The sequence below is a fragment of the Apodemus sylvaticus genome, chromosome 10 (assembly GCF_947179515.1).
Source record: "Apodemus sylvaticus chromosome 10, mApoSyl1.1, whole genome shotgun sequence".
NCBI lineage: Eukaryota > Metazoa > Chordata > Mammalia > Rodentia > Muridae > Apodemus > Apodemus sylvaticus.
The window spans coordinates 64,386,468-64,406,599 of NC_067481.1; the positions used below are offsets into that span (position 1 = coordinate 64,386,468).

A 20,132-nucleotide genomic window follows, 5' to 3' on the forward strand; every position below is an offset into this window, starting at 1 on the left:
ATTAACACAAACAGGGAGGCTGAGCTGGGGAGGTGTGTCGGGGATGAGGCCTGTGCCAGACGGATAGAATGTTTATCTCTTGCCCCAGGGTTACCACAGAACCTAAACTGAGAAAGTAGGTAGCTTGTAGTGCAGCTCCCAGAAGCACTCAGGCAGGTGGGGCCCATCTCCTCTGTACTTTATATCTCCAGTGGCTAAGGGCTCAAAATTTGTGAACCAGATCTCCTTGCCACTCCTACTGTCAACTTAGGACAAGTGTCACCTTCAAACCTCCAATTTTGCAGCTGAGAAATAGAGGTAGGGGTCAACACGGTCTCTAAGGAGTCAACAGAATTGCTGCAGCTGCCAAGCTAAATACTTGGTTTTTCAAGAGGGTCCTGACCTTTGAGGGATGAACAAAAGTCCCTGGGGGGAGGGGGGCGTATCTTGTCAACCCTGCTTTGGGAAGAGCCACTTCCAAGAAACTGCATCTCCTCAAATCTCAGAAAGGCACTCACTTCTCAACAATGAACAGATGGGCTCCCCAGGGTCCCCTGCAGGAGACATGTAGGCCTTTGTGCTAGTTTAACAGATGCTCATGCTGGGTGGAAGAAGGCACAGAGGGAACGGTTTCCTCCACACACCTACTCAGCATACCACTCTAATTCTTTATTATAAAAACTGTAATTACAAGGTCTGAATCCTAGCACTGAGACAAAGACAGAGACAACAGGCAAACCATGTGTCCTGAGCAGACCATACTTTTAATTAAATATCTGAAAATGTGACAGGTCAACACACTGGAACGTTTGGAATACACTGGAAGCCTCTGAGCCTCCAGCCCTTCGAGGAGGCCTTCTTTCTTCTGTCAGAAGATCTGAAGCTCCCGCACTCATGCTCTGCACTTACAGGGACCAGTCAGAGCCTGAAAACTGGCCTGGTCACTGCTTCAACTTCACAGAAAGTAACTGACTCAGTTAAATAACAGTCCCAAGGCAGGCGGCTTAACTGGCACCCTCTACTCAAACTCAGAGACCACTTTCCTGCCAAACCACTGCAGGTCAGAACCGGCTTTCACACATCCCAGATCCAAGTGTGAGGCATCTTGGATAAACAATGCGACCAGAACCCTTGCTACAGACATCCCCAGCCAGCGCTCCCCCCAAGGCCGGCTGGCAGGCACCTGCTAAGTCCTAAGCTGGTCAGCCCAGGCTGTGCCCATTTCAGATCCAAACAATACTGGGTACTTCTCACCTTCCTCCTGAGAAGGAAAGGGCCGAGGAGCCCTCAGTGTAGCAGTCCCTGAGACGGAGAACACAGTGTCCCACCCAGAGTCGCCGGGAGGGCACACTACAAGTGGAGCCAGCTATGGCACCTCCAGACCTAGCTGCCCAAGCCTTCAAACCACACACACCCCGGCTGAGAAACTGCCCTGACTGTCCCTGCCAGCTACTCTCTCCATACCACAAGTGTGCAGGGACCATGTGCAGCGTAGCAAATGTGACTTCTTGGCTAGAGGGGAGATGACGAGGTAAGCATACGAATCAGGGCAGAGCCGTTGCCTAAGAGCCTCTGTGAGCCGGCGTGGGAAGGACAAAGGGCCCCAGGCGAGCAGTGCTTTGGCTATTCTGAGCACTGCCTGAAGTGACGGAGATGAAGGGAGCAAGAGCCTATAGGGCTAGAATGCAGGAGGCTGGAGGCTGGAGTTGGGGGTGCGCAGAGCTCTGGGCTGACGCCCCCAGAGATATAGTTTCATTCAGTAGTTCAAACAAAAAAGGAAGTGCACTGTTTTCAGGGAGAAGCCACCCACCCTCTGGCCTTTAAAACAATGTGCATGCTCTCACAGCCTGCTTTAATTATAATAAATCCATGGCATCTGAGTGCAGGCCTAATTTACCCCATGAATTCTATGCAAATGCTTCATGAAACTGCTGTTAATGGGAACAGTATGTACTTGATACCAAGCTGATGCTATCAGGAGTGGGAGGAGCTGAGGGAAAGAAGGGAACAGCTACTTCCTCTCCCTCTGTGCCCTGTGAAATGCTGATGGAATCCAGGGCACAGTCAGAGCTGAGTACCGCCACTGAGGCCCACGCCAGTCACATGTGGCTCACAGTTTAGAGCTGGGTTCCCGAGGAGCTGGACACCACAGGTGGGAAGCTTGCAGCCTGCTGGCCACTGTCCTGGGAGCTGGCGCTACTCCTTGGGGATCTCAAACATGCAGAGGCTCTTGTACTTGTGCAGGAGCTCGTTCTTGGTCCTGACTTGCTCTCGGAGGCTGTGCAGCTGCTGCTGCTGCTGCTCAGGGCTCACGTGGATGCCGGGCATGGTGCTTATGAGCTTCCGCATCTCCTGGAACTTTGTTTTGAGGGCGTTCAGGTCCTGGGGGAGATCCGGGCTGTCCTTGTCCATGCTGGGTGACGGAGGGAGAAGGCAGTCAGTCAGTTATTAGCATGCGTAGCTCATCCCCACAGTGGCTTCCTGTTCTACACCCTCTGCTACCTTTTAGAATATTGTTAGGCATGTCTGTTCCCTGACTAGGTTGCCTACCCCAGAAGACAAGGATTGGTCTTTAATTTGTTTTGTTTTGTTCTTTAGCTTTAATCTCATCAAAACACTGCCAACTAGCACACTTGACAAGTCAGATACTTAAACTCTCGGTGATGTGGGGACCAAGCTGGCTTCATCACAGCCGTCTCACCAACCTGGCCCTGCACATAGGACACTGCGCTCAAGAAACAACTATGTATCAAGAACACTTGAATGGGTATGACAACCTGAGTTTGGAGCTCCGCCACCCATGTGAAAGCAGGGGCACACATGCCTGGAAACCAGCTCAGGCTTGGGGTGGGACGGGGGCGTAGAAACAGGCAGACCTCAGGAGCTCAAGCAGCGAGTCTCAGGTGCTGTGCGAGGGAACACAGGGAGGAGTGATAAAGCCGGGCAAGTGCCCGCCTCTGCCTCCCCCACTCACTCATGTGCACACACCACACACACAAACCCAAGAACATTTCCAAAACACCACCTGCCAAAAGAAGGAATGTTTGAAAAGCAAGGCTCAGCTGTGCTAAACAAATCGCCATTACCAACCATCAGGTGATCCTTCCAAAAACAAAAACAAACTTGTAGAAACACTCATTTCACCTGACCTGAGCCATCTGAAGGCCAACCAGGAGGCCTCGCCAGTTAGCAGGACCTTCATTTCACTGAGCTGGGGTGCTTGCTTAGGCCTGTTAACATAAAGACAAACTCCCAAAGAGCTAGTTATACATTTTAAACCAGCTACAAGCTACTGGAACATTCTCCACTCAACAGCTCTGCAGATGCCTTCCTCTGGATCAAGGTCATTCTGAAGGCAGATCATTCCTATCCGTGCACAGCCCCAGCATGGCAGAGATCCCCACTCTTGTTATCAAACTGAAGCAAAAGAACTAAAACCCTAGGAGCAAAGGCGTTGCCCCAAGGCCGGGAAGCAGAGGAGCGTGGGAAGCAGTTCCTGTTCAGTGTGGGGACACTGAGGACCACCACTGATCTGCTGTTAGAATTTAAAGTACACTTTTAACAGAACTGGTTACATCCCAAGTCTAGAAAGATACAATAAAAACAAACAAGAAAAAAACCCCACAAAATTAAAATGGGGAAGGTTTATAGTAATAATTCCTGAAGTAAACATAACCTAGCCCCAAAGAAATTCTAATTCACAAAGCAAAGTATAGGCCATGTTTCAAATGCTCACTTCTGAAACTCTCCAAACTCCAGCTATCCATTCTTTACAGGGTAAACTTTGGGGAAAAGGGGTAGCCTTCAGACAAGAAACAGAACCCATAGGGAAAGCCCCCCGCAGGGTCGCTGGACTGCAGACATCTGTAGAAGGCCATTCACCTGCCCTAGTTGGTAGTGGTAAATAGCACAGAAGTCCTGGCGTGAGGAAAGCATCTATTCAGGAACTGCTCAAACCAAGAGGGAACCTGTTATGCCAGGATGACTGTGAAACAGTGAAATCCCCAGGTCTAAAGAACAGGGTCAGATTTGATAGTAGGAAATAAAAGCAGAAAGCTCTAAATGGGCCTGCCTTTGTCCTCAGCGTTAGTCACCATCCAACTTTAGAAGGGAGAGAGAGAGAGACTAGGTCAGGATCGATGGAAATCATACAAACAAGGACAAAGTTAGAGCATCGTGGTCCCATCTACTGTGCTCTCTTAGAGTGGGCAGAAATACTATAGCCATGGGGGCAGGAAGAGCAGAGCATCCTCCCAGCAGCTGGCACAGGCATTTGGATATGTGTCCCAGGCTCTTAGATAAAAGCCTAGGAAACATGGGTGCATCTAAGAACATGCCCTGGTTTTCCCCAATTTCTTTTTTGCATAGAAGCAAACTGGCAACAATGGGCAGTGTGTCCTCCAGCAATGCAAAAGCAAGGGAAGGCATGGGCCAGCAGGACAGTCACACCCCTCACCTCTGGTAACCTGAGCTGGGGGCCTGTATCTTTTTCCATCAAATGTCCATCCTCCTCAGAAGCATGTGCCTATCTGTGCCTGCTGACCACCCTGGGCTAGCTTCAGTCTCCTCTGTTCACAGCTTCTCCTCTGTTCACAGCTTTTCCTCCACTACTGGTTCCAGTGGCTTCCACTTTCCCCAGATTAGTTTCTCTCTTATTTAGTGGAAGTGGAGGGAAAAAATTCAAAGTAATAGATGTTAGAAAAGGGAAGACCTTTTAGTCTCAAGTCTCATAGACACCTGCTAGCATATGACATAAACTGTTGTAGATCATTGCAAAATGTGCAATAACAGACAACCATATATATGTATATATACACACACTACACACACACACACACACACATATATATACTTTTGTTATTCTGACAGAAGCATATCAAATGTGGCTCTCATTCTTGTCTTTCCAAATTAGTATACATTTGATTACATTGTGAAATTATTTACAAACTGGAATGTTTGCAATTCATCAAAATGACAGTGAACATTGTGTACCTGCATCTTTACATAACTGTGCAAATATTCCGGAAAGATGTCATACCAGGAGAAATCTGGATTAAAGACTTTATATAATTCTTGACAGATACTGCCAGAATGCCCTCTGAGCTAGGCACACAGACACCTATAATCCCAGTTTCTTGGGAGACTGAGGTAGGAAAACCAAGTTTGAGGTCAGTCTAGGCAGCACACTAAGACGCCATCCCAAACATAAACATACACCTCTGCAAAACTCAGAGATGTCCCTCCCCTCACTGTGTCCGTGGCCCCTCCCTGTCTCATAGTAATCTAGCTTTCTCTGTAGTTCTGCCAGTGCCCACCAGACCTTTGGTACAGTGGCTCTGGACCTCCCACACTGGCTTTCATCTGTCACAGGACTGTTTGTAGTTTCATTCTCTTCAAGTTATTGAAGGTTCTGCTACTTAAAGAAGTTTGGGAAAAACAAAAAAACAAAGAACAAACCAAACAACTGTACTACACATGCCTCTGTCTTCAGTTTGTTGCTCACTCCCATCAATCCCCACATCCCCCTCTCCCGAGTCCGGCTCCTCCTCCAGCATCCAGACTTTTCTCCCTGGAGTCTGATGAGCCTGCAAGCATCCACAGTGGAACAGCCATCTGCCTGTGTCTTCCTGCGTCCACGGGGGCCCGCAGCCACGCCCACTAAGGCTGCCCTCTCTGACTCTCCCACTGTGTGTCCAGTTAATTCCCCCTTCGCCAGACTACTTCAGACAACCATTGCCACTGTTTCTTAAATACAGAGTCCTCCCCCACTCCCAAACCCTCTGTCCTATCCGTCTTTAGAAATCCAACTCTGAGCAGGTCACTCTGCCTCTTAAGAACGGTGGCCTCCCCCCAATATACACACAGGACAAATTCAACTGTGAGAGGCTGCAGGGGCCATTCCAAGTACTTTTAACTTTCACTTCCCAGGACCCCTTCCCTGGCAGCTTTTCTTTTACTGTATTTTCTGCTGGAAGGGAGGCTGCCCTCATGGAGGCCGTCAGGGCCTGGGTACTTCTGTGAGTCTGCAAAGACCTGGCACAGAAGCAGACACAGGGAAGCAGCTCTTCTAAGCAGTCTTCAGACAGGTCCTAAGGGCATCCTTTCTGCTCCAGGACACAGTTGAGAGATACAGTGAGCACAAGGTGGACAAAGGGAGCAGAACTGCAGATCCCAGACATCATCTGTGGGGGTGCTTCCTACACAGCCCAGCAGGTCTCAGCTGGCTGGTGAGGAGCCTGTGTGTGGGAAGAGGCAGGTCAGCAACGCTCTGTTCCCATAAAGAGGTCTTGCTGACCTGCGGTGAGCAGGCGGGAGGAATGCTTGAGCTCAATACTTGAACTCCCTGTCCTGGGTCGACAGGGATGGCTCTCTTGTACTCACTAGCAATCTAAGGGATCTGGTAAAAGTATGGCATTTAATTAAACTACATCGCTTAGGCTCCCAAATCAACAGACTGCTAACTGGGTGGGCCGCAAAATGGCAGGCACGCAGGGAGACAGGCAGGCATAGCTCACTTCAGAACTGGCAGGCTGGGACACTTAGTTCCAAACTTAGATGAGCTGAATTGGAAGGTCTTGCTTCACTCCTCCTTTCCAGTCTATGTCCCTTGTAGCTTCGCCATATACAAAGAGAGGCCTCAGAGCGTGGGGTTTATAATAGTTCTTACAAGCATTTCCTCTCTTCATTCTTTTAAACTTCAAAAAACATGCTGTGTATGGTGGCACAAACCTTTAATCTCAGCACTTGAGGCAGAGACAGCAATTTCTCTATGGATTCAAGTCCAGTCTAGTCCACACAGTAGTTCCAGGACAGCCAGGACTATACAGAGAGACCCTATCTCAAAACAAACAAGCAAACATATTAAAACTACATGAATGGAAAACCTGTCAATTCCAATATGGACGTGAATCTAGGGCTCCACAATTGACAGCAAACACTCAAGCACTAAGTTACACCCCAGTCTTCCTTCTAACCTCTCTTGCCCAGGTGGGCCTGGACCTCAGTCTTCCCCCCACTCCTACCCAGCAGCTGCCCATACAAGGCTGCCCAGCCAAGCCTGGCAATTGTCCACATAACTGTCCATTCAACTATGGGAAAGATGGAGGAGGGAAGCCACTGTTTGGACCCCTGCTCTAAGCAGGGCTGTCAGCCACAGTCTCCAGATATCAGGTGGCACCATAGGGGGCTGAAGTGGAAATTTAAGGGTTCTTTGAAAAGTCGGTTGGATGTTGTTTTGCTGGGGCAAACACATGAAGGAATGTTTAGCTGAAGCAGATACAGGAAAGAGAGGATGTTCCGCTAAAGCAAGCTTGTGAAAGGACAGGTGATGAAAGAATCGTTGCTAACGACAAGCATGTATTGGTCCACCTTACACTGACCATTGAGCTCCATTTGTCAAGACTCCATAGAGAGAAACACACCAAAAAACTTCTGGTAGTGTGCTGCAGTTTCTTGCTGCTTCCATGGACTTAGGCTGGTTGTCAGAGTGATGTCAGCTGAGACAGACACATGTGCTATGGCAAAATGTGATGGGCCGAGACTGGTGGAGGGCATGTGATGTTGGGAGAGAATATAAAAAAGACTTGTGACAGTGACAGGCTGAGCAACACTTGTGGGTCTCGAGGCTTTGCTTATCACTGCTTCCCTGAGGGAAGCACAGCCTAGAACTTCTGGCATTCTTCCTGGTCCCTCTTGCTGACTCGAGGCCAAGACTGAGGCCTGGCTGTCTCTGCTAGCTAATGCTGCTGATTCCTATTTGCTATCCTGACTCTACTGAACTGGACTGCTGGTGTATCCATGAAGTGTTTCCAAGTGCATTGAGCTGCAGCTGCTGACTCCTGTGAACTGAAATGCTGATTTCCAGACAACACAGATGGGAGTTGCTGCTCCAAAGAACCTTTCTAAACAGGTCCGAAACAGATATTCTCCCATAGGTTTTTCTAACAGGTGTTTTTGTCACACGACAAGAAAAGGAACAAACACTGGCTCACGACTCAGAAGCTGAACAAATCTGACTACATGAAATCACAATTTTAAGGAGGAAAAAGTCACCATGACCATTTCAAAGATGAAAGAAAAATCAACCACCTGGGAGCCTACATTGGAAAGGCAGAGACAAGCAGCACGACTCGACAGACGCACAGGAGGCTAGCACGGAAGTTCATAAAGCAAAAGCAAACCAACTAAAACTGCAAGCCAGGCATGATGGTGCACACCTTTTAACCCGGCACTAGGAAGCAGAGACAGGTTCAATTCAAGCTAGCCTGGTCTACATAATGAGTTCCAGGCCATCCAGAGCTATATAGTAAGATCCTATCTTAAAACAAACAAATTAAAATTGCACATGAAAAGATGATATACTTAAATAATAAAAGACACCAATTAACTATCACTTCTAACCTTTCTATCAGACCAGCCTGGTTAAAAGTTTAGTAGTAGCAGCAGACGGTTTAGTCCTTGGTGGAATTATGTACAGATCTGGGAGGGGGAGGCAGTGGGGACGAGTGGAGACAGATTACTTCCTACTTCCCATCTATGCAATCTATAATTTGTCTACTGCTTCACAGGGGGCAGATTTCTGGGTCATTTCAGGTTAATAGAGTTTAAGTTAACTGAGGCAGCCCGATCTGAAGTTCAGAAGAGTCAGCTAAAAAGATGAAACGAGCAATGGCTATCTAGTCAGAAGCCGCACATCCCTGCTGCAGTGGTTGTACGGCAGAGGAGTTACCTCGCTGTAAACCCGAGCAAAGTGTTGTACATCCCAACACGTGCCTGCTGCAAACATGAAATACTGAAATGCCTACATGTGAAGACCAGCTGCATCTCACAGGCTTCTTTTCAGTCCCCTCAGTGAGGCGGACTTTTTTATATGTGCACAGGATGGAATCCATAGCAGCACAAGAAAATGGCACAAGGCAGCCTGGTCCCCACTTCTGGGGATTCCATTTCTGAAAAGACACACTAATCTAAAATAAACCCAGAGAAGAAACTTAGGATATTCCCTGAAGCCACCTGTTGTGACTGTTCCTTTTATTAAAAACCTCTTATGATATAACTAATGGTGAGCTTTTTAGAACAAGGTTACATCCTCTACTTCATCCCAAGAAAGGAAGCCACAGCTCAGGACAGCTGAGGAAAGCACAGAACAAGGCATCAGAGCCTGGCAGAGCCATCACTCTGGACCACTAGACCTGCTGTAAGATTTGCCAGCAGCCTAGTCCTCCAAGAATAAAGGCTTACCCTCCAAAGGTGCTGCCCTCAATTTCCTGTCTCCTCTGAGCAGTGACCTCAGGAGTCACTATTAGAGTATAACATTTCTTCCCTACCCAACAAGTTTCTACCCTACTTCCTCCCTCTTATAATTTCAGGCCCATATGTGGCCTCATCCACTATGAACTTGGACTCTAGACTTCCTAAATCCCTCTCCCCTCCCCTTGCCACAGCCCTCATCTCTCTGAGGGCCTACAAACTCACACAACATCCCAGAGCTTTCAAAGTAGACCTACCTTTTCATGCACACAGTACCATACTGAGTGCGCTGCTTTCTTTTGGGTCTTGTCTGACTACACTTTCTTTTACATTCCTAGTGGCCAGCACTGCCAGTCCCATCCTTACAAGTGACCCTTAAAGGCTCTGAGTAGGAGTGCACATATTCATTCTTATAGGATAATGGACCTGGCTTTTCTTGGACAAAATATTCTCCCCAGGGTCTTTTTCTTTTCCAGTATCTTTTCTCTTTTGCTGGTTAGACACTCGAAGGAAGGCACCTTATTCTCTCTGCTGGGCTAGCAGCCACACACTGAAGGGTGGCCAAGGGGGTCATAACCCCTGTTTTAAGCTTGGTTCCCTTCCCAGACCCAAAGTATATGTCCCACATGGACTCTGGCTCATTCCTTCGAAAGCAGTAGTTCTCAATCTGTGGGTCACAACCCCTTTGGGGGTTATCAGATATTTATGTTACGACTCATAACAGTAACAAAGTTACAGTTATGAAGTACCAACATGTGGGAGGTTACCACATGAAGAACTGCATTAAAGGGTTACACCCTTAGGAAGAGTGAGAACCACAGTTCTAAAGGATCAGTCCTGGGCAGGGCAATGCTTTCAGTGCTTGCCAAGGTGGAAGAGGGTGATTACCGAACTGCTTAGGGCAGGGGAGGGGGCAGGGACTGTGGGCATGGCCTTAGTAGACTTCTCCCTGTTCTTAGACCACCTTCTTTCACACTGGTTGCATAGATTTCTATCACTGGCAGGCCCTGAGGCTTGGAGGTGGTCAAGGCTCATGCTTCAGGGTCAGTAGGTAAGTTAGCCCTTGCCAGCTGTTTTCTGGCAATCATTTGCTTGTTTTCTCTGTTATATGCGGAATAAAATATCCCTTGTATGTCCTTTAGCCAAGCCCATGTGATCAACCCGCCATCTTTCACAGGTCTGCACTTATCTCTCAGTTCTAGGCGAAGTGAGCTACTGACCCAAGCCTACCTAGCCGTAAGTCACAGAGCTGTAGTTGGGACCTAATGTTCTTAGCTGGCTGGAAGTAGATATGTAGTCCAGGTTAGCCTCAAACTCAGTGGCCTGAGTGTTGGGGCTAAAGGTGTGCACCACTATTGAGAGCTACTACTGATGTATGGAGACAGAAAATGACTGCTTGGGAAAACTAAGTATGTACAAAGACGATAAAGCAAGCTTCAGCAGAGACTTGGACTCAGACCCTCTGACTTCCTAGCATGTTCTTGGTAAATTCACTTCCTGTTACTGAGGCTGGCCCAACCCAACTGCTCTTCTGGCTTTGGAGCAGCCTTCCTGAGGTATAGATGAATGTGTACCCATTTGTGTTTTAAGTGTCCATGTTTTTCTGTTTGCGTGTATTTCTGGTTACTCTGGATAACCCAATACTCCAGCCCTGCCTGAGATGCTGAGATTTTTATTTTCCTCACTTCCATCTCAGAAGAATGTATCTGCCAACAGCCAACACAACGCAGGCAGTCTGCCTTACCCCACATACAGGTTCATGTCAGAAGCCAAGAGAGGAGTTCACGTGAGAGCCAAAGCTTTGCAGTCATTTGAAAAGTGGCAGATGAGCGCTGTGCTAACCTAGTTTTATATCAATGTAACACAGCTAGAGTTAGTAAAGAGGAAGGAGACTCAATTGAGAAAATGCTCCTATAAGAGCAAGCTGTAGGGAGGCCTGTAGAGCATTTTCCTAATTAATGTGGGAGGGCCCAGCCCACTGTGGGTAAGTCACCCTGGGCAGGAGGTCCTGGGCCCTGTAAGAAAGCACTCAAGCTGGGTAGTGGTGCTTCCTGACAGTGGCCCTCCCAGCACGGAGGGATAGAGGCAAGCAAATTACTGAATTTGAGGCCAACCTGGTCTACAAATAGTTCCAGAACAGCCAGGAATGCACGGAGAAACAAAAATAATAAAAAAGGAAGAGGCAGCGCACTGAGCAAGGCATGTGAAGAAAGCACTCCTCCAAGGCCTCTACATCAGCCCTGCCGCAGGGTCCTGCCCTGGCTCCCTCCAATGAAAAAAAGGGATATAGAAGTCTAAGTCAAATAAACCTTTCTTCCAACTTGCTTTGGTCAGAGTTTCAGCATAGCAACAGTAGCCCTAAGACAAGCACCAAGCCACAGAGCAAGGCACCTAGGCTGCCTCCACTCCAGCGAAAGGGATGCTGATGTTCAGAAACTGACAGGACTGTAATCTTGTCTTAATTTACTTTTAGTATTTAATGGTTTAGAAGAAATTCAGGGGTTTGTACCTAGTGTCCTGAGGCTATACAGTCATGTGCTAAATAACCTGGTCAATGCCAGGTCATATATTCAGGGATGGTCTAATGCTTATAACAGAGCCAAAACTTTCCTTTGCCTAATGACATAGTAGCTGTGGCAATGTTGCAACAGAATGTACCACTCACATGAGTGTGAAAAAAACAATTATACAGACTGATGGATAAAAGTATAACCTATACAATTACAGGTAGTTCTTAAAGCTTGATAATAATAATGATGTCACTAGTTTATGGACTTATTATACTGAACATTTTACTGTTGAGAGTCACAGTTGCTAGGTGTAGTGAGTGGTACACACCTGGAGCCCTAGCACTCAGGAAGCTGAGACCAGGACCAAAAGTCCAAAGGCAAAACCCTCTGTCAAACAAATATATAAAGAAAGTTGGCCCTTTTAATAGAATGTCCTGGTATACCAGCAGCAACTTACATACATCCCATGTTATTCTTTTTTGTCTGTTATGTATATGTGGCTTGTCTTGTATGTGTGTGGGGTGTTATCCAAGTGGGCATACATGGGCTGGGTGTCTTTTTCTGTAGCACTTCATCTTATTGGCTTGAGACAGGGTCTCATATTAAATAGGAAGTTCACAGTGGCAGCCAGGCTAGCTGGCCAGAGCTCTGGAGATCTATTTGTAGCCATGAAATGCTGGGGCTACAGGCACGAGCAGCCACGACTGGCTTTTTATGTGGATGCTGAGGATTCAAACTCAGATCCTTGAGCTGCTTGTACAGCGAGTGCTCTTACCTACCAAGCTGTCCAACTCCCAATGTTGCTAAGAATCCTGACGGCACCAAGAGGCACTGGGCAGTAACTGTTCTGCACTACCTAAGTTTATCAAAGCACACTTGAGAATGCTTACACAAAACAGTGTACCTCTTGGAAATGACCCAAGCATATACAGAAGGAACAAAAACACAGGCCATCATGTAGACTGGAGTCTTTGGGCCTAAAAGACGACACATCCTTGGATAGTCTATTAAAATAAAGTTAATAATGGGACACAACCATTTGGAGCAACTTCTGTGTCTTCGTTTCAAATGTTTCCTAGCATCACTTTTCCCCTCTCCACTTTTTATTATGTTTGTTTTTCTTTGCTTCTTACTGTTAAGCCCTGTAAAGGTAAACAGCTGGTCCTTTATTGTGTACAACCCTAGTACTTAACAGAGCCACACAGGTAAGATGCTGCCTCGAATTGAAATGGGAACTAAACTGTGTACAGTGAGAATCTCGAGTTTGAACATCTGAGGTCTACCAAAATTCCAAAACTTTTCAGGGCTCACATAATGCTACAAGTGGGAAATTCCGCGCCAGGCTTCATATGAACAGTCAAAACGCAGGTGGATTAAAACTACTGTATAAAATTGCCTTCAGGCTATGTGTGTAAGGACTTGAGACCCATCCCCAAGCCACTGTGGAATCTGGGATGGGATCAAGAACAGTGCTCTGCAGAACCTATGCATCTAACCAGTATGTGGGCTTCACCTAGGAGTAAAGTGTAACTCTCAAGTGACTATGTGGGCCCTCTGGGAAAATAGGGCGTGGTCCAGAGCGCACGGGCTTTGGCAGCTAGGAACCACGGACACCAGAGGCCGCAAAAAGTGGTGTCTTAACCTTTCCTAGGCCCTTACCATTTGATGACATTGTGAACCAACGGCAAAAAGGAGTAATTCTCCTCCTTCGCACCAGCGGGGGACTGAGGCCGCGGAGCCGCAGGCGGCGGGAGCGCGGCGACCGGCAGAGGCTGAGGCGGTGGCGGCGGCTTGGACTCCGGTAGCAGCTCGGGAGGTGGCTGTAGCGTATCTTCGGTCTGTCTCCCACCCGCCACCCCAGAGGAAGCCATAGCACCACGCGTCCTGCGGCTGCCGAAGGTCGCGGGATGTTTACGTCACAATTAGGCGCCTGGGGAGGCCGGGCGGGAAAAGGCTCTGAGTCTGCGCTCTGGGCGTAGGCGGGCAGGCGTTGCTAGACGACGGGTGTCAGGGCAGCTAAATTGAGTAGTCAGGATTAGGGAATCTACTTCAGTCATCTTTTTCTAGATCACATGTCAGAGAGATGTCAAAACACCAACGAGGACCCCCCCCCCCCGACACACACACACACCGGGACTGGAAGAACGGATGACGCTGGTGAGCCCTGTGTGAAATTGGGGCTCTGCGGCAGCAAACATCCAGATAACAACGACTTACACGTCTTTGTGTCACGATAGCCTCCAGGAGGGCCCCGGACTGGCGACAGCAAAACACACCATACAAACTCGTTACACACGGCTGTCAAGGGAAAAACTAACGTTCTTCAAGCATTTAGTTTGCATCTAGCAGGTGCCAGACTACATATGTGTATAAGACCTATCTTGGGCCAAATAGGAAACCTTTCTGATTGGCTTGTATTTATTCATTTCAGGCAAATGAGCTTTATTATAAATTTCTGGACAAGGGTAGCAGTAATCCTGATTCTGAGTAACAAAAACCAGGAATTAGGGAAGCTGTCACCTGGAAGAGGACATCTGTCCTTGGTGACAAGATGCATGTCAGTAAAAAGAGGAAGGGAGCCCACATCCCAGAAACAAAAATAAACAGGAATTTGGGACTTTAAAATGGTGTTTTGAGGTTTTTAATTACAGGTCTCAGGATTGTTTTCTTTGGAGCTGCAGATAGTTCTCCAAACAGATGCACTGTCAGGAAAAGAATAATTTTAGTGTTGCTCAAAGGAAGACAGAAACAAAGTGAAACAAGGTGATTTATTTCTTCTTGAAAAAGAGTTCACCAGAACCCAAGCTTAAGATAGCAAAAACACTCAACAAAATGCCCACTGCCATCCGTCTCTGACTTAGTTGCATTTCATCCCATTGGTGGGAATATAACTTTACAATATGACTCAATAGGCTAATCACCCAAAGGGAAAGTGTGGGGGGTGGGCGGGGTAGGAAATATAGACCCTGTGGAACTAAATGTCTTTGATAGAAAAATGTTTCTCACTGCAGGAAACTGTAGGGTTTCCTTCTAATCCAGGACTTCTCCATCTAAGGGAAAAGGCCATGATTCCTGAGGAAGAATGGAGAAGACAATGACCTAAAATGGAACCAGGTGACAGAAAAGGCTAGATACCTCTGGAGAAATCTTGAGAAATGCATGGCAAAACAGCAGTGTTAGCAAACAGTATCTATCACTACTACTGTGAAAGTGACAAGCAGTGGTGGCACATGCCTTTAATCCCAGCACTTGGGAGGCAGAGGCAGGCAGATTTCTGAGTTCAAGGCCAGCCTGGTCTACAGAGTGAGTTCCAGGACAGCCAGGGCTACACAGAGAAACCCTGTCTTGAAAACAAACAAACAAAAAAGTAACAAGAAACCGTTAATACCCTCATTTAATCCACTGAGAAACTCTGGAAGGTATGTCTTAGCTTTCCATTTTATAAAGAAGGAAACAAAAGTTTTTAAGGCTATAATAGCAGCTCTGGGATCACAAGGTCACAGAGCTTTCTTGACACCAAGTCTAAGTCTAAAATCTACAGGTAAGTGATGTCAGGCTCCTCCCTGATCTGTAACTTTTGATTCAAAATGTTAATGTGAGGTTTTATTCGGAATTCGAAAACCATCTAGTAGCCATTGATAATATCCTCTTAGCAGCCAAACATCATCTTTTCCCCTTAATGTGTTTTATAGCTTAATTACAAGCCCCCAATCTATCTTTGGCAGAATGAGGGCATCTCCTTAAAAAGCTCTTGAGATATAAATAGATATGGCTAAATTAACAAATTGGTAATGTCGGAAGCACGAATAAGTACGGTCATTGACAGTTTGCCCTAAAAATAGTTAATATAATTAGTGGCAAAGAATAGAGCTGACTTCACAACACAGCGAATAGATGTCAGAAAAATGCTCCCTATTCTGGCTTCCTTAAAGCTGATCATTGCAAATGTGTGTGTGTGTGTGTGTGTGTGTGTGTGTGTGTGTGTATAGCTTTGCTGATCAAAGTCAGAAAAGGAAGGTGCCCCTGAGATATAGGCAGAGTCAGAGGCTCCACTCATGTGGAGCCTCTGTATGTCCTGGGCAGGTTTCCATGGCTTCTCAGGGTGCCTGTCCCATCAGGCCTGTGGATGAGAGCTCAGACCTCAGGCAGTCTGCCTGCCGTCAAGCCAGGCTCCACCTCTTGGGAATGATACGACTTTAAACCATTGCTTAACTTTACTTTGAATACTGCCATAGCAAAACAGGAAATCTGAGAAGGTTTGGTTTTTTTGGTTGGTTGGTTGGTTTTTTTTCTTTTCATTTTTCTATAGTGGGAATATGTCTCCAAAGTTCATATTTGATAAACAAAACTTCAGAATCAAGAGGGTGACACCTTTATGAGGTGAGTAACATGAACGGATTTATGTTCCTTTAGGAGTGAATTCCTATGATGAGAATAGGTTTGCTATAAAAGCAAGATCTTCCTTCTCTTTCTGTCTAGTTACACAACACCTGATGTCATATTATGACAGAAACATAAGCCCTTTACCAAATGTGGACCCTTGATCACGACCTTCTCAGCCTCTGCACCTGCGTATGTACGTAATCTCTGTTCATTATCAATCATCTAGTCTGTGGTCTCCTGGTAGAATACTAACATACTAAGAAGCCTGTAGAATACTTGGGATAATTATCTGTGTGAAATAATATAAAAGATATTCTTACTTGGATATGGAAAACCTAGGCTGACCGCAGATTAAAATATGCTCGGAGGTTCCACAGTTAAGAACATTGGCTGTTCTTCCAGATGATGTTGGTTTGAGTCCCAGCACCCATGTAGGCAGCTCACAACTGTGTGCAACTCCAATCTGAGAGATATGATGCCCTCTTCTGGCATCCATGGTCACTGGGCATGCAAATGACACACAGACACAAAGCAGGCAAAATGTCTATACACCATGCATAAAAGAAATTTCAAGTAAAATTTTTAAAAAGTTAATGCCCCTGAAACATGATTTTAATTATTCAACTAGGATTTCATTTTAAAAAGAGAAAATAGGACTGGGAGAGATAGCTCAGTGGTTAAGAGCACTGACTGTTCTCCAGAGGTTCTGAGTTCAATTTCCAGCAACCACATGGTGGCTCAGAACCATCTGTAATGGGATCCAGTGCCTTCTTCTCTTTTCTGGTGTGTCTGAAGACAGAGACAGTGTACTCGCATACATACAATAAATAAATCTTGGGAAAAAAAAAGAGAAACATTTAAAAAGAGAAAATGGTCTCCTACTGTACTCCCCTGTAGAAACACATGCACCACAGATGTGAGGTATGGGTCCTTTCAGGTTTTTAGTAGTCAAATAAAAAACAAAAACAAGTGAAGTTATTGTTTATCCCAGTATAAAACTACCAACAAACAGTAATGTTAAAAACCATTAGTGAGGAACTCTGAAGGCCATTTTCTTTTTTCCCATTCTGTTCCTTGCAATCACCTCTCCTTACCAAAGAGTCTCCACATCCAGACTTCTCCCAGGAGCACTCATGTGGGAACCTGTCAGCACAGAGAACAGACTCTACTCCTTTTAGACTGAAAAAAAAAATCTCTTTTTATCCACTGTTCTCCCTTTTGCTATTTTCCAATTTGTGCCCCTGTAAATCACCAAACAGCCTTTGGTAGGACTCAAGCAGGCAGACCCTTCCAGGAACCAACTGCGTCTGAAGTGGCCCCTCACTGTTCCCAGGCATACTCCTCCTGAGCTTTGGCCAAGACATTCTCATGCAAATTATTGGTCAGCCAAACCTTCCCCCACCCACACCCCATCTGCCAGCCACTCCAAAGCTTCAGCCCTCTTGCCTTCGATTGACACATATCTTCTTGTTCATCTTCTTGTCTCTTCTCACACACCCCCTTCTAGAAATTATTTTCCTATTGGACTTACTGTAAATCTTTCCCCTTGATTACTAACTCCAGTTTTGAAATGATAGTAAAGAAATGATAGGCCAATTGCTTCATTAAGCAAATTTATTATAATCCTTTATAATGTTAATTCTATTACTTGGAGACCATGAAGGAGGAGAAAGGAAGAGGGGAGAGAGGAAGGAAGGGAAGAAGAAGGGAGTGATGCAAGCCAGAGGGGAGGCAGCATTCGCCATGCTCGGGTGACACTCGGGGTGCCTGTCCCATAATATCCCTCCCCTCACACAGCAAGAATAAAACAAAGTGACCATGTGGAGAGAGGGCAGTGAGCATCCTGTCCTCTATAAGGCACAGTGGTACACACTAGCTGAGAGTGGCTTGGGGGGGCGGTTACACAAAATAGAATTTGGCTAAGGGAGTGTGCCTTTCAAAGTACCCCACAGATAAAAAGTACCTTCACCAGGCCCGTTTTAGGATGCTAGGATGTAAATGTTTATTCTACAAGACTGACCAGCCATTAGGCCCATACCTCTGTCAAAGAGCATGCCTGAAACTAGAATCTGTAGTGGGGTGGGGTACAGAGTAACAACCATCAAGTCCTGGCCTGCCATCAAGTCCCCGTGCTCTTATCAGGGTATTCTGCCAGGTTGGCAATTTGATCCTGGGTAACAACAATTTGACTTTTCTTGCAGTTACCTTTGCTGTGCAAATCTCCAGGCTGCCCAAATGGCCAGATATGTATAAACTGGGGCCAGGGCTTGGAAGACATTTAGGGATAACAGACCGTGTGGAATGCATAAGCCTACAGTGTACAAAAGCTAGTAAATCTGTTGGAGGCCAGCCTCCCTTGGGTATTAGCTACAGCTGTCCCATGTGTTCTTTATTTTTCTTTCAGTTAAGAGCTATTCCTTTATGATCTCTAAATGTATGGAGTTATTTCTCACTTGTAAGGTGTATTATCTCTATTACAGTCTCTCCCTCCCTTCCTCTTTCTCTCCCCCCCTCACTCTCTTCCTCCCTTCTTTTTTGAGACCGGATTGACGCTGAGCCCAGGGAAGCTTGAACTCTCATCCTCCTTCCTCAGGCCTCCCTGGCCTGGGTTCCCAGGCGAGTGGCACCCTGCCTGGTGACAGTGCTCTGCTGATCAGCCTGTGCTTAGAGCACGGGCCTGCTTTCTTCTCAGACAGCTCTGAACTGTCCCAGCTTCTCCTGGCTGGGTCTTCAAGTGAGCTGGAGACTCAAGAGATCTCTCTCTCTGCCTCTCCCCCCCCCCTCCTGCCCCCTCTCCACTTCCCCTCCCCCTCTCCCATTCACATTACAGTTCTTTCTGACCCAGGAGCCATGAGTCCTTTGTCCTTCAGTAAAGTTTGCCTGCCTTTGTGTGCCTCTTCTGGTTCTCCCTAGATGAGGTGCTGGGGCAGTGACTCACCCCCGGGCGAGCACAAGGGACAGGCATGAGGCTTAGAGCAGCTAGGCCCCACAGTTGGGCTTTCTGGAGCAGGCACTGGCTGGCCGTCAGGCAGAGCTGGCACCTCCAGCCCCACTCTTCTGGACTCCACAGGGCTCTGGGTGAGGGCACTGCAGTCCCTGGGCCTGCTCTTCCCCAGGTACACTCTCCTTAGGGGTATACTGGGAAAACTTTTTACTGTTCCTGTGAAGATGTCACAGATGAACTGAGGCAAACCAAAGACCAAGAAAGCCCTAGCTAGAGTCTGACTACCTTCTAACTAAAGATGGATCCTGGCCTAAACAGTGTGCCCTGTGAGAGGTAAGGACATGCCCTAGGCTAACCCCTCAGCCCCCAGTTTCAAGCTTGGCCACGCCTTCCTTGTGGAAGGAGTGGAGGGAGGGAATGAGGAGTGTTTCTGAGGAGACTGTGGGGACAGGGATGCCTGGGAACCTCATCTCACCCTGCAGATGAAGAAGCAAAAGCCCCAAAGACTAATTGAGTCACTTGAGGTCACACAGTCCACACAGAGAGAGGGCAGACACAGAGACAGGACACCTGCATGATACTGTCCTTGGATGAAACCAGACCCAGATGATGTCAGCACTGGTGGTGTTTCCAAAGTGGGCACTTCCTCCCCACTGCCTTTTTCATTTTCAGAATATTTTTTATTAATTCTTCAAGAATTTTATGCAGTGTATTTTGTTCATATTCACCTGCCTTCCCCAGCTCCTCCCAGATCTACCCCCACCTCCTTACCAATAGAATTTCATGTTTCTCTCTCTCTTTAAACCCATCAAGTCTAATTTGTAAAGTCCAAATACTCTTGGGGGTGGAACCTGCTCTGGAGCATGGAGGAGCTACTAGGGGTCACACCCTTAAACTGACTCGTCTCCCAACAGCCATTAGCTGCCAACAGCTCCTCAGCGAGGCTGGCATTTGCTGTCCTCCATGTTTCTCCCTCACCTCTTAACTCCGTTTAATTGTGCAGGAAATGCGTGTTGTTGGTTTTTCTTCATTGACAGAAATGGGAGGAGCTTCAGCTAGCCTGCACC

At 47.0% G+C, this 20,132-nt stretch overlaps 1 protein-coding gene across 1 annotated transcript; it reads right to left on the reverse strand.

Annotated features, from left to right (window-relative positions):
- Positions 1–724: 724 nt before the first annotated feature.
- Med9 (mediator complex subunit 9) lies at positions 725–13,646 on the reverse strand. Its single transcript, XM_052194428.1, has 2 exons — positions 13,398–13,646; positions 725–2,392 (listed from the first exon to the last, which is right to left on the reverse strand). Exons 1-2 carry the CDS (start codon positions 13,607–13,609, stop codon positions 2,176–2,178), a joined length of 429 nt encoding a protein of 142 aa, XP_052050388.1. The 5' UTR covers positions 13,610–13,646; the 3' UTR covers positions 725–2,175.
- Positions 13,647–20,132: the final 6,486 nt, after the last annotated feature.

Bases quoted from the DNA above. Each gene is read 5' to 3' on its own strand.
- Med9 (XM_052194428.1), bottom strand. From the start codon at position 13,609: ATGGCTTCCTCTGGGGTGGCGGGTGGGAGACAGACCGAAGATACGCTA. The intron at 2,393-13,397 runs GTAAGGGCCTAG...TCCGTCACCCAG, and splicing joins GTTCACAATGTCATCAAATG to CATGGACAAGGACAGCCCGG.